The sequence below is a fragment of the Malania oleifera genome, chromosome 2 (assembly GCF_029873635.1).
Source record: "Malania oleifera isolate guangnan ecotype guangnan chromosome 2, ASM2987363v1, whole genome shotgun sequence".
Classification (NCBI taxonomy): Eukaryota; Viridiplantae; Streptophyta; class Magnoliopsida; order Santalales; family Ximeniaceae; genus Malania; species Malania oleifera.
The window spans coordinates 6,179,312-6,192,547 of record NC_080418.1 but is presented as its reverse complement, the minus strand read 5'-3'; the positions used below and the strand labels follow the sequence as shown (position 1 = coordinate 6,192,547).

The window sequence follows — 13,236 nt, the reverse complement described above, 5'->3', positions numbered from 1 at the left end:
ACAATTCTCTTTTTATCAAATCTCTCAAAATGTTTGTATGAATCAATACTTTGGAGAACTTAGGTTAAATCTTTGAATACAAAAACAGCTTTAAAGATTGCAAAGATTTGACACACACTTTGTTAAAAACAATATTTCTCTCAAGATTTCAATCTCAATGTGATCTTGGTAGTATTTGCCCTAATGTATATATATATGTATGTATCTATATGATGAGAATACCAAGGTTCAAAAACTTAATATATGATTTTCAAAAAATATCCTTCAATATGTATAGATATAGTTATGCACTTCTTAGGATATCTAATCAGCTAGTTTAGAAGTAACCAAAATATCATGTTTTTAACTTTAAACACACTTGAATGATTACTCTTTAAACAATTGCCAAATAAAAACTTTCTCAAGTATTCAACTTGTCAAAAACAATCTTTATATGAATAGAAAAAAAAAACTCAATATCAAACTTCTCTAAAGATATTCAATAACAGATGTTGATATGAGAATATCTTAGAAAAGCTAAATGAATCAACCAAACCTCAATAAAAAGTTGAAATCAATATGTATGAATGAATCCCCTTTGATTTCTGGAGTAGATTTGCTTAATCTTGATGAGTATGAGCTAAAGTGCAGGCAATCATATCGCAATCAGCTAAAGTTTCTCAATAAGATGTGTTCTTCTCTTCTTGTGTGTCTTAGCTTTTCACGTTTCACTTTTCTCTAACGTACTAGGGTTTAGATATGTAGTATAAATAGGTGTTTAACCTCTAGAACCAATCTTGATCATTGGATTATAAAATAGCTCGCGTGTTTGCTCAATAAAAATTAAATTTTTAATCTTTCCCACAAGTTCAGGCAACCGAAGTGGAGTTCAGGCTCCTGAAGTGGGGAGTTTAGGCGCCTGAAGTTCCAAATTCAGGCGACCAAAGTGCCTCTGCCAAATTCTATGTTTCACCATTAAATTACCGAACTTAATCTTCTGGCAACTAAGGTTAACTTGAGACTACCGAAGTTCCCATTTTTTGAATTTTTTCTTTTTTAATTTAAAAATATGTTTTGCTCTCTTTCTTAACTCTTTTATAAATATACTTTCCAGTATTTTAAAAATATTTCTAAGTCCATGAATGTCCCCTAATGATGTTCATGAAATGCATGAGTCCTAAAGTCATTCTAGGGTATATGTTGAGCCTCAAATTAAATCATACGAAAATGTAAATACATGAGTTCTAAGTACCAATTCCCATGACGTTCTTGAATTTTGCCGCTTGCAACTTGATTCTCGTACTCTTTGAGTTCCATGGATCTTGCCAAGATGTGTATGCTTTACTTTATGATTTTCATGACTCGTTATCCTTTAGTGCATGCTTAATATAGTTCATGTTCACAAACTCAATGCATAGATCAAATACCAAGTGATTTGTCATTATCAAAATAGGATTCGACTCATAGAGTCAATAATTTGGATTGTATTAAATGCAATCTGATTCATCAAATTGCAATTGAAATCCCATTTCAATTCTACTTTCTTCTGGAACTCCCCCCTCACACTTAATTAAAATATGCCCGATTTAAATTGAGTATGTGAAATTAATTATATCTATGTTCATATTTTATTTTAAAAATATGCGCGAGTTCAATTAAACTGTAGAGATTTGATTATATCAGATTTTTGGAAATATTTTTAAAATAAATTAATCTGTAGGGATTTGAGTATATTAGGTTTTCTTGGAATATAATTGAATTAAATTAAATAGGTAAAATTGATCATACCCTAGTTTTCAGCAAAATATATATTTTTCTCAGACAGTTTATTATAGTATGATTTATCAGTCAAATCGTGTGGCATGAGAACAATTATTATTATATGATTAAACATGATGGTTTTTATATAATTATGAAATGACAATTCAGCCTGCTTTATGCCGAGTTCAGTATGAAATGATAGTTTAGCCAGTTTTATGCCGAGTTTAGACGACTTCATACTAAGTTATGAAATGACAATTTGATACAGAAAAATGATATGACAAATTTTATACATAATTGTGAATATATCAGATTTTATATAGACTTATGGAAATGAAATCATGCATCAATTTTATTATATATATATATATATATATATATTGTGTGTGTGTGTGTAGACAGTATTATACGGTATTAAAAACCTGATGGACCAATTATATTCAGAGCATGGTACCGTAGCTAGTCATATCAGTCAGCGCCACCACACTACTGAGATAAAGTGTTGGTGTTTGGATAGTCGATTGTGCCCAGAGAAGAGTGGAGTACCCCTTGGCAATCCGGACCAGGCTGGGTAGGTCAATCGTACTTACAGACGCGTTATATTTGGCTTAGCATGATAGGTCAGGCATTGCTAAGTCCTGCCCACAGGCCGCACAACCCGATCATGTGGGGTTATTACATGATACTATATGATTGTCTATCCGGGGAAAATCCTTTATGTATACAAATATAAGATGATTTACGTACACAAAAAACTTATTACAATAAAGTATGTTTATGTTGAAAAGTATATATTTTCAATACATATATATATATATATATATATATATATATATATATATAAATCTGTGTGTGTGTGTGTGAGTACAAATTTACATGATATTATCAATTGAAGTTAATTATTTGAAGTATATATTCATGCTACACCAAAACTCATGTTGTCACACACTGATAATAATTTATTTCGTCTTACTGAAATGTGTCTCACTCCATGATTATCCAATATTTTTCAAATGTCATGTGAAGTATGTTAGTGATCAAAATAACGCATTGAAGCGTGAGTGAAATAGAAGGTTGTGTTTAGAATTATATTATTTTATTTATGTTGTAATGAGTTCATATCTTTATTGTGATAATGAGATTGATATTGTTATATTGGGATAATTTAGTATTTTGATAATTTGCATTTAAGGTATTCCGCTATCTGTTTCAGTGATTATTATAATATGAAATATTCAGATTATTATAAGTGGTATCAAAGAAATTGAATTAAATTTTTCGGATCGCTACAAGAGCACTTTGAAAAGAAAAATATATATATATATATATTTTTTTATTTGAAATCCTTGGAACGTGGAGTTCTAAACTATAATATAATAAAAGATAACTTAACTTTTATCCTATAATTTATGTCGTATCATTTTAAAATTTGAACTTGAAATGATGATTTCATTCTCTCACAATTGAGTTTTGATAAAATTAAAAAAATAAATAAAAAACATGAACTTTTTTGAGATTTTAAGAATTTCACAATTTTATGAGGTTAAAATAAAAATATGTGACTTTGTAAGTTTGAAAATTCCACAGATTTCATCTTAGGTTTGAAAAAAAAAACATATAAATTCCACATTTTCTTCCTTAATTTATTTATATTATTTAATTAATTTTATTTCCACATGGATTAATTTATTAATTTTGACTAAATTACAGGCTTTATAAAATGTTCTTCCATGATCCATCAATGGATAGATTAATCACAAATTAAGGACGCTGTTAATTAAAATATTTTATCCAAAGTTTATATGTGCCTTTACAACTAACGTGGAATAGCATCCACGCAACCAAAAAAATAATAGCAATAATAAAATAATAGGTGGAAATAGTGCTGCTACGGTGCTACCTGCTACCACGTCTTTCACATTTCCCTCAAAAGTTGGCACTGAACCAATCCACGTCGGCATGGGCATTCCGCGTCACCGCTGAAATTAATGGTAAATTATTAAATTAAATTATCTAAGCGCGTTATATTTTAAGAAATATATTAAATTTAATTGGTAGGTGTTATAAAATATGCAGAAATATAAATAAAAATGAAACAAAAATTTACGTAGTTCGGCTATACTTACTTCACGAGCAGATGAGATAAAAACTTCACCATCTCGAGAAGAATCACAAGATGATTCAAAATCGATTTTGTACAGAATATTTTCGATCTCATACAAAATATCTCTATTCTCTTTATCTCTCATCTTCTTTTTATATGTTTACTTACTTCAAGCATGCAATGCGTATTCTAACATGTAATGTGTGTGTATCAAGATGAGAGGAAGAGAGTGCTCTTTTATACGGCAATAAGGATAATAAATAATTTATTGTATGTGTCGATATGAGAGCGAGAGGGTGCCCTTTTATAGGGTAATAAGGATAACAAATAATTTATTGTAGTGAAAAAACGAAGGGATGACAACCATTAATCTTTTATGATTTTCATAATAGTAAGTATAATATTTTATTTTAAATTGTAAGTACTTGTTGTTTATAATTAAGTAAATTATATGTGTCATTTTTTCAGTGATAAGAACACTTGTTCCCACCACCATCACGTCACTTTTGACACTATGGTGCGGCACCAAATCCAAAGGGTGAAAGTTGTCTGCCCCATCGATGCACCCTGGTAATTCATCGAGATAAACTCTTAAGAGGAAATCAAACCCGTGATCTTGAGATCACCAAAGTTACAAGCCGTTTTTACCACTTGAGCCAATCCGATTGGGCTAAAGTATAAGTTATTTGAATATTCAAATTTGTAACTACTAGGGAAAATGACAATTTCCCATCAGAAAATTTATGAATAATTTATAATAAAAAAAAAATCAAACTTGTAATTTTGACTTGATCAGAACGTTGATGTTGCATTTGGAAGTATGAATTTCGGCTCTTAAATTTGAATCAGATTTAGATAAATCTTAATAAAGTTTTATTCAAATTCAACGCAAATACAAATTTAAGAACTCTCCAAATAAGCACGACCAATTGTCTATGAACAAAGTTATACAAGATATTAATAATTTCACTCTATATTCTGCAATTAACAGTCCCTTCATCTACGTATTTTAAGAGTACCAATTGCAACTTAAAATATAAAAATAAATAATATATTTGAATAAAAAATAAAATGAAAAATAAGTACAATAGAACATTTTATAAAATAAATTATGCAATTAAATTAACACCCATTATGCTTATTATAAAACACATAATTAAAATTTCAGTTATAAAATCATAAAATCAATTTCAATTTACATCAAAACTAATTCTTCTCCAAATAAATGTTAGACAAAAATTTAATCACAATTTTACATTTAGACCAACAAATCCTAGCCAGATCAAATTTTTCTCGCGTTGGGGACCCCACTTTGACTTTCTAAGCTGAGAAATAATAACAAAAAAAACTATAAAATGAAATTAAATTGATTCATAAATTAATTAAAGTGTATTTTTTACGGTTAGGAAATTAATTGAAGTGGACATGGATCGTCTTCCTCGCGACGCGAACCTTATCATACCCTTATTATATTCACTTCCAGTAATCTATAATTAAAAATAAATAAAAAAACAAAAGGCGCGGGAAGCTGATGCGTTGAAGAAAGCATAGAGAGAGAGAGAGAGAGAGAGAGAGAGACGATGATGATGATGGACACGGATTCCACACCGAGTATGCTTATGGGAACGGGGAATAAAGCAGCATTTATGAATTCAATAAACACATGTTTATATTATCTCATAGGAGCAGCGTAGTTAGCTTCAATAAATTTATCAATTCATTTTCTTGTAATACATCGGCCGAGTTTCATTCTCCAACTTCTCTGCGTTTCTCTCGCGATCTGATCGGAGGGATCTGAGGTGTGGAGTGTGGAGAGAGAATCAATGGGGAGCTACAGGATGTGCCTCTGCTTCACTCGGAAGTTCAGGATCATGGAGGCGCAACCGCCGCCGGATGTCAAAGAGGCGTTCAGGAAGTACGCGGAGGGCGGGACTAACATGACGGCGGAGCAGCTCCGGCGGTTCTTGGCGGAGGTGCAGGGCGACGTTGGGGCTACTACCGCCGCCGCCGAGCAGATTATTGAGCAGGTTCTGCGCCGCCGACACCATATCGTTAAGTTCGCGAGACACACTCTCACATTCGACGATTTTCAACATTACCTCTTCTCTGCTGACCTTAATGCTCCTATTGGATCTGAGGTACTGTCGCACTGCCTTTAAAAAAAAAAAAAAAATCTTTCTCGGATGTTTACGGTTCCTTTTCTAAGTGGTTTAACTATCATTATCTCCTGTTTGTTTTCTGAGAAAAATGTACCAGACGGAAAAGACATTAAATTTTTGGGAATGTTGTGGCTTTTGTCATTACTTAGGGCATCAGAAAGGAATTGCTGTTGCTGGAAATGCGGAAGGAATAGCCTCCGCTCTTAAGTCTTAAGAGCATAACAAACTAACTAGTTAACTAAAAAAATTTTAGAGGGAAAAATTGCTGCGCGAATCATGATATTCAAAATAGATGCAGAAGGAATAGCCTCCACCCTTAAGTCTTAAGATCAAAACAAACCAACTAGTTAACTAAAAAATTATAAATGGAAAAATAGCTGCGCGAATCATGATATTCAAAAGTTTATTTTTATTCTGTTCTGCTTTCTCTTGTCTTCTTGGCAACCAAGGGAACATTAAATTTGAGTTTCTCTTTCACTTTTTGGTTTGGGTGTACAAGGAGGGGAAGAAAATAGTAGGGAAGAGGAGAGAAACTTGCTATAGTTTTGATTTCTCTTTAGCGAGTGAAGGGAATTGGAAGGAAAAAACACTTGGTAACACAGTATGCAGAAGTTCATTTTAAGCTGAGATTGAGTACCTCAAAAACCACTGAAGTGTGGCCTCAGTGTCAATTCAATCAACAACCTTTTAAATGGGTAAATGAAGCCATCATTATTTGTGCGTTGGTCAATTGAACCAAATTCTAGCTGAGCTACTGTTGTGTGCTGTACACATCAACCAAAATTTGACATGTCAGTTAAGAGGGTGGCGTGTGGCACCACCCGTTGCACTTTAGCCAAATCTGGGTTCAATTTACCAATCTACAAACTACTGTCCCTATATTAACCTACTTAAAAGGTCATAGGTCAGATTGATGTCAAGGCTCCACTTCAGTTATTTTTAGTTAATAATTTTAGCTGTTGAGAGGCTTGTGGCAGTATGGCAGACTTGGAATGACTTATTGCGATGATTAAACTTTCTTTTTTGGCTATGTTGGAACTTTTTCCGTCCTGGGTTATGGCTGTTTATGGTGACAAAATTGACAGCCAATGTGCATGTCCTTCAAGGAAAACTTATTGCTTGGCATACCAATACCCATGAATTTGTTCCTCAACATCAATAGGAAAGTTATTTTAGGTGAGATGATTTGAGACGGCTTTTTCTTTATGAGATCAGTTGCATCTGTGATATATAAACAGAAGTTTATTAAATAAAACAAGTGTCTGAAATATGTGATGAATTGATGATTAAGTTCTTTGGCGTGAAGTTAAGAGTTATACAGGTTTTTTTTGGTTTTAAAGGAGCCAAGAGAGGGTGTAGACTTGCCTATCAAATTTGCCTTTTACCCAAAAAAAAATAAAACAAAGGGGGGTTTTTATCTTGCTTTCCCTTTTTCTTATTTGTTAATAGAAGTTCAGCATAGAGATAATGTCATCTGTATCTTCACTGCATCTGCACTCCCTGACCAACTAGTTGTTCTTTTGTTTGTTTTTGATTAGTCTTGATAGTTTTGGCCCATTAAGAGCAAGTTGAACATATAATGGAGATCATCATAGTTGATACTTAAATTTTTTTTTAACTCAGGTCCACCAAGATATGACTGCTCCATTGTCCCATTATTTTATATATACTGGCCACAATTCATACCTGACTGGAAACCAACTAAGCAGTGATTGCAGCGATGTTCCAATAATAAGTGCGCTCAAGAGAGGTGTAAGAGTAATAGAGCTCGATATATGGCCAAATTCAACAAAAGATGATATTCATGTTCTTCATGGAAGGTATGCACTTTATGTCCAGAGTACACTGACAACTAATTGTAGCACAAAATTCTAAATGAGCACTTTTATAAAATTACTATATGTTATTACTATTTTTCTTTCTTTCTGGTAAGCATTTTACATTCAAACCAGAAGGCTGCATACATCATGCCCTTCCCCGGACCCCTAAAATGGCATGGGAGCTTTGTGCACAGCATTTTTTCCTTTTCTGGGTGATTGTTTTAGGGCTGGATGTGAATGATTTAAGAATTAAGATGATTATTTTCTATAACGAAACTCTGCCTTTTAAAATGATCTTGGCTTGATGATAGGTTATGTATGATATTATACAATTAGGTGTACTTAGAATATATCATCATGTTTGATTAACTTGTAATTTCTATGTTAAAATTATGTTGGGTATGAGAACTTCAATTTTTTCTATTTCTGAACAGCATATTTGCATTGTCATAGATCACAAATCCATGTTGGTTGAATCCATAATGGCTTGAGATTTGTTCTGAGCCGACAGATTCCAGAACACGAATTGGCAGGAAAATTTGTTGCTGGGATTACTTCTGTGTTGCGTAATTATCATCATTGTATTTGCTCTTTACTGTGTTCTTGGCACCTCAGCTGTTTCTGCCTTGGGTTTTTCCAATTGTCTGTAGAAATATACTTTAGGCGTTTTGGTCTGTGAGAAACAAATGGAGGGGGAAGGCAACATTTTTAGTAGTATGATTGGTGGCATGCTGATATTTACGTGACTTGGGTTAGAAAATTTCCATAAGGATTTTTAGCATGCTTTATGAACCATAACCAAGTAAAACTACTTGATCTTCCCTCCGCTAACTCACTCTTATGTTTGGTTTTGTGATGGAAATTCTACCAAATTTGGTTGAGTGGTGAGAAGGACCAATAGTCCTTTATATAATTTCACAAGTGACCAAATCCATTAAAGAGTCATACATGTACACATGGCTTTTCCTTTCCTCCATCCAAGGTGAATGTGCCTTTAATTTCCTTTATTTAATGTGATACATTCCTTAAAGATACATTGAAAATGAGATCCATGACTTTGGTCAATGTATTTTCATTATTCTAATGTGTCTTAAGAGACTAGTCACTAATCATTAAAGATACATGAATTTGGTCATTGTATCCTGTACATCAATAAATATGGTACTTGACATTGGTCAAAGTACCTATTATCTATTCATGAAGTAAGATATGCCTTAATTCTTAACTATTTGTTTAATTTATACATGCAGCCTATGTGACCATGAAGATCATAATTATTCACACATATACATATGAAAGTCCAACAACTTGTGCATGTTCAAGGCTTTTATTATCTTGGTTTCTTAATTCTTTGAACTCTTAGATTGCTGAATTTGGAAGATGCCAAATAGGGACCTTTGATCAATCGTACTGATGGTCCTTTGTTGGGAGATTTTTCCTGATCTGATGGCTGGTTCAATTGTTTTTTTTCTGTGTTTCCATCATTGAAGGGATTCTTATCCTTTCATCCATTTTTCTTCTTCTCTTCTATAATTATTATTCTTTTCTCCTTCAGGAAAAAGGAAAAGAAAAGGAGGTTTGGGTTTTGGGTTGGCAGTATTTAAATTTTTTCTCCAAAATAGGTATTCCTTCTTCCTGGCCTACTTTGAACCTGTAGCTTTTGGTATGCCTAGAAGAACTCAGTCATGCAAAAAATGCTGTAGATTTAGGCCTTTGTGTGATATCTACAATGATGATCAATCTTCTTTTTATTATGATAAAATTACTCAAGACAGTGAATTTTAAATTTTGATTTTTAATCAACCAGGCAACTAATTAAGTACACGTCATCATTACTAAGACCTGATTTCTGTCATTTACCATGCCTCTTGTATTAACCATAGATAGTTATGGTCCTAGTGGATCTTCTCCACCAGTCTTTTATGCTAATTAATTGATTAGCTGAACTTGAAATCCAGTTTGGGAATCGACAACCGTTTATGGTCATAACGATTTATCAAACATTAGAGCATGGAAAAGAACAGAAATCACTACTTGTTGGCTTTTTATGCAAGTTACTGAAAATTTGGGTTATGGATTTAAGGGGTGGATATATGACTGTAGGACCCTAACAACTCCTGTGGAACTCATTAAATGCTTGAGATCTATTAAAGAGCATGCTTTTTCTGCATCTCCGTACCCTGTAGTTATAACTCTTGAAGACCATCTTACTCCAGATCTTCAGGCAAAAGTAGCTCAGGTAACTTTCATTTTTTTATATAAATCTTAGCCCCCATCTCTTGCTTTAATTCTAATTTGTAGTGACTTTCTGTTTCCTAGATGATCACTCAAACATTTGGAGAGATGCTGTTTTATCCTCAATCAGAATGTTTGAAAGAATCCCCTTCGCCAGAACAACTGAAGTATCGGATCATTATTTCAACAAAACCCCCAAAAGAGTACCTTGAAGCTAAAGGCTCTAAGGAAAAGGGTAATACTTCACAGAAGGATAAGGATTCTGATGATGATGCATGGGGGGAGGAGCCATCTGACCTTACGACTAATAAAGAAAATTATGATAAGGTGTGATGGAGATGCAATTTGCCTTGTTACAAAATTATATGTTCTATATCTATCCTATTAGATGTTTACTGCTTCAATTCTAATGACCTTGGTTTGCAGAGTGATAGTGATGGGAGCGAAGACAATCAAGATGATGACGACGACGATGACGATGATGACGACGACTCTAATCACAAATCAAGACCACTTGGGGTGTCTTCTTACAAACGTCTTATTGCTATTCATGCCGGAAAGCCCAAGGGTGGGATAGAGGAGGCACTGAAAGATGATCCTGAGAAAGTTAGGCGCCTTAGTTTGAGTGAGCAGGCGCTTGAAAAGGCTGCAGAATCTCATGGGCAAGACATCGTAAGGTATGTATTTAATGCACTCTTATGATTAATGTTATCTGAATATTGATGTTTTTTGTTAATATGATCATATCATGCTTTTACTTCCTGGTAGATTAACCCCAGGGTGCGAGGGATTCTGATGCTTGGCCTCTTAATTCTAGGTTCACACATAGAAATTTTCTGAGAATATACCCAAAGGGTACTCGGTTTAACTCGTCCAACTACAAGCCACTAATTGGTTGGATGCATGGTGCTCAAATGGTTGCATTTAATATGCAGGTTTGATTCTTTCTTCTTGTTTTGAAGTGCCTAATAACGCAACATTCTTTGCCAACTCAGAATATAGTAATCAGTCACTTGTTGAGATGTGGGGTCAATATCACATGCTGACCGCAGTTGATGTGGTGCTTACTGTCATCTGAACTTCTAAGAGAGTGTAAACTTCAAAAGTTGCGCTCTCAAAACCCCATAAGTTTAGGCCTGAAACTCTGACAACAGGGTTAGCTTTTGGGATTGACACACTGCTTGTGTTGAAATGGGATCCACACTTGCTTAATTTAGAAAGTTTTAGGAGCTTATGATTGCAGTTCTTTTGATATGAGTTCCTTGAGTAATATATATTGCTTTTAGAAATTGAGTCATTGTATTGCAGCATTTTGATCTCTGAAATTTTTGTTTAGCTCATAACTGTTCTCAATAATGTTTTCTTCTCGGAACTTTTGATACCAACTTGTCACTGATCTTGTGGCAGGGATACGGTAGATCACTCTGGTTGATGCATGGGATGTTCAGGTCCAATGGAGGGTGTGGTTATGTGAAAAAGCCTGATTTTCTATTGAATACTCAGTTGTTTGATCCTAAAGCAAAGTTGCCAGTGAAGAAAACCTTGAAGGTTAACTTAAACTTTCAACAAAAAAAATTCCCTTTTGCACCATTAGTCGCTCTTCTCAAATCTATTAAATCACTTTGACAGGTCAGAGTGTATATGGGTGATGGATGGCATCTGGATTTTAAGCAAACTCACTTTGATTCGTATTCACCACCAGATTTCTACACTAGGGTAAGTTGGTTTGTCTTAATAACACTGCTTCCTTTCTTTCATGCTTGCAAATATTTTAAGGATTTCTAGTCAGCTTTAACTTTGATGTTTCAAGAGCACGGTGATCAATGAAAATTTCATGCATAGTTTTAACGACCATTCTGGCTCCATTACGAGTTTATAAGTCTACAAGCACTTGTGTCATGCCATTTTCTTACTGTTTTTACTACATTTGTTTAGCCTTTGACAACCTGTTTGGTATGTCATCAGTATCATTAAATTAACTATTCTAATTAAGCTCAAATAAAATTTTGAATTTTGTCATGAACTTGTCACAAGTGTAGGTAAAGAGCCAAATCCCCTCCTACAATAACCAAGAACAAACACATTCTAAACCTTGGTTTTTGGTAATTACTGGTTGTATGGGCAGGTTGGTATAGCAGGAGTTCCTGCTGATGAGATAAAGAAGAAAACAAAGACAAAAGAGGATAATTGGACCCCTGTTTGGGATGAAGAGTTTACATTCCAACTGACAGTTCCTGAACTGGCTTTGCTTCGAGTTGAAGTACACGAGTACGACATGTCTGAGAAAGATGATTTTGCTGGCCAAACTTGTTTGCCTGTATGGGAATTGAGGCCAGGGATTCGTGCAGTTCCCCTCTTTGACCGCAAAGGAAAGAAGTTCAACTCAGTACGACTCCTAATGTGCTTTGAGTTTGTCTGAGATTTTGGTCAGTGGCTGTGTTTCCGTGTACCTATATGCATGCGTGATGTATGATGATTTGCTGTCCATGCTGTTACTGTGTATCATAGATTAGCTAGGCTGTGTGTTTATTAGAGAGAGGGAGGGAGAGGGAAACAGCATTTTGGCATTTTTTCTTTTGAATGTACTGGTGGAGTGAGAAATGCTTGTAATCAGATTGATTTCCCCATCTTTTTTTCATCTTTGATTGTGAACTTAGGCTTTAAGCTGAATTGTGTAAATGTTATCTTTTGTTTTTAAATCCAGTTTTTGTTAAGTGGAGCTTGATTCTATTACATGGAGTAATACATGGACAATATTCCAGGTGCGGCATTTGTTTGCAGCTTCGCAGGTGGGAGGAGTGGGGTGCACCCCCTCAGCAGCAAAATATTTTATGTTGAGAGGGATACTTATGTAATTTTGTATTTTATGAAGATCGCTCTAAATATTATTTGAATTGTATTGTTCTCTGTTGGGGGTGTGAATTGTTGGACACAGAGAGTGAGGGAAAGGGATTAAGACATTTTGTTTGTAATTGTTGCTAAATAGTGGGCTAAGTGACTTGATCCAACTCTGAGGACATAGACAAATTGTTGAATTTCTTAAATCTTTGTTTTGTGCATTGAATTTTTTAATTTCTCGTTTTTCTTTCTTTTGCTTGCTCTCTTGTTGCAGGTTTTCGTAACAGTTTTTTCATAAAATAATGCTCTGCTTTATACATGTAGAAAATCTGGTGAACAC

General features: G+C 34.0%; 1 protein-coding gene across 1 annotated transcript; it reads left to right on the top strand.

The window, feature by feature from the left end:
- Positions 1-5,256: 5,256 nt before the first annotated feature.
- On the top strand, positions 5,257-12,757 carry LOC131149250 (phosphoinositide phospholipase C 4-like). The gene is made up of 9 exons (XM_058099528.1): positions 5,257-5,982; positions 7,627-7,823; positions 9,927-10,062; positions 10,143-10,385; positions 10,485-10,735; positions 10,876-10,993; positions 11,466-11,606; positions 11,688-11,774; positions 12,184-12,757. Exons 1-9 carry the CDS (start codon positions 5,668-5,670, stop codon positions 12,475-12,477), a joined length of 1,782 nt encoding a protein of 593 aa, XP_057955511.1. The 5' UTR covers positions 5,257-5,667; the 3' UTR covers positions 12,478-12,757.
- Positions 12,758-13,236: the final 479 nt, after the last annotated feature.

Excerpts from the sequence above, each read along its gene's own strand:
- LOC131149250 (XM_058099528.1), top strand. The coding sequence starts at position 5,668 with ATGGGGAGCTACAGGATGTGCCTCTGCTTCACTCGGAAGTTCAGGATC. Across the intron at positions 5,983-7,626 it reads ATGCTCCTATTGGATCTGAG|GTCCACCAAGATATGACTGC; the intron begins GTACTGTCGCAC and ends TTTTTAACTCAG. Across the intron at positions 7,824-9,926 it reads ATTCATGTTCTTCATGGAAG|GACCCTAACAACTCCTGTGG; the intron begins GTATGCACTTTA and ends ATATGACTGTAG.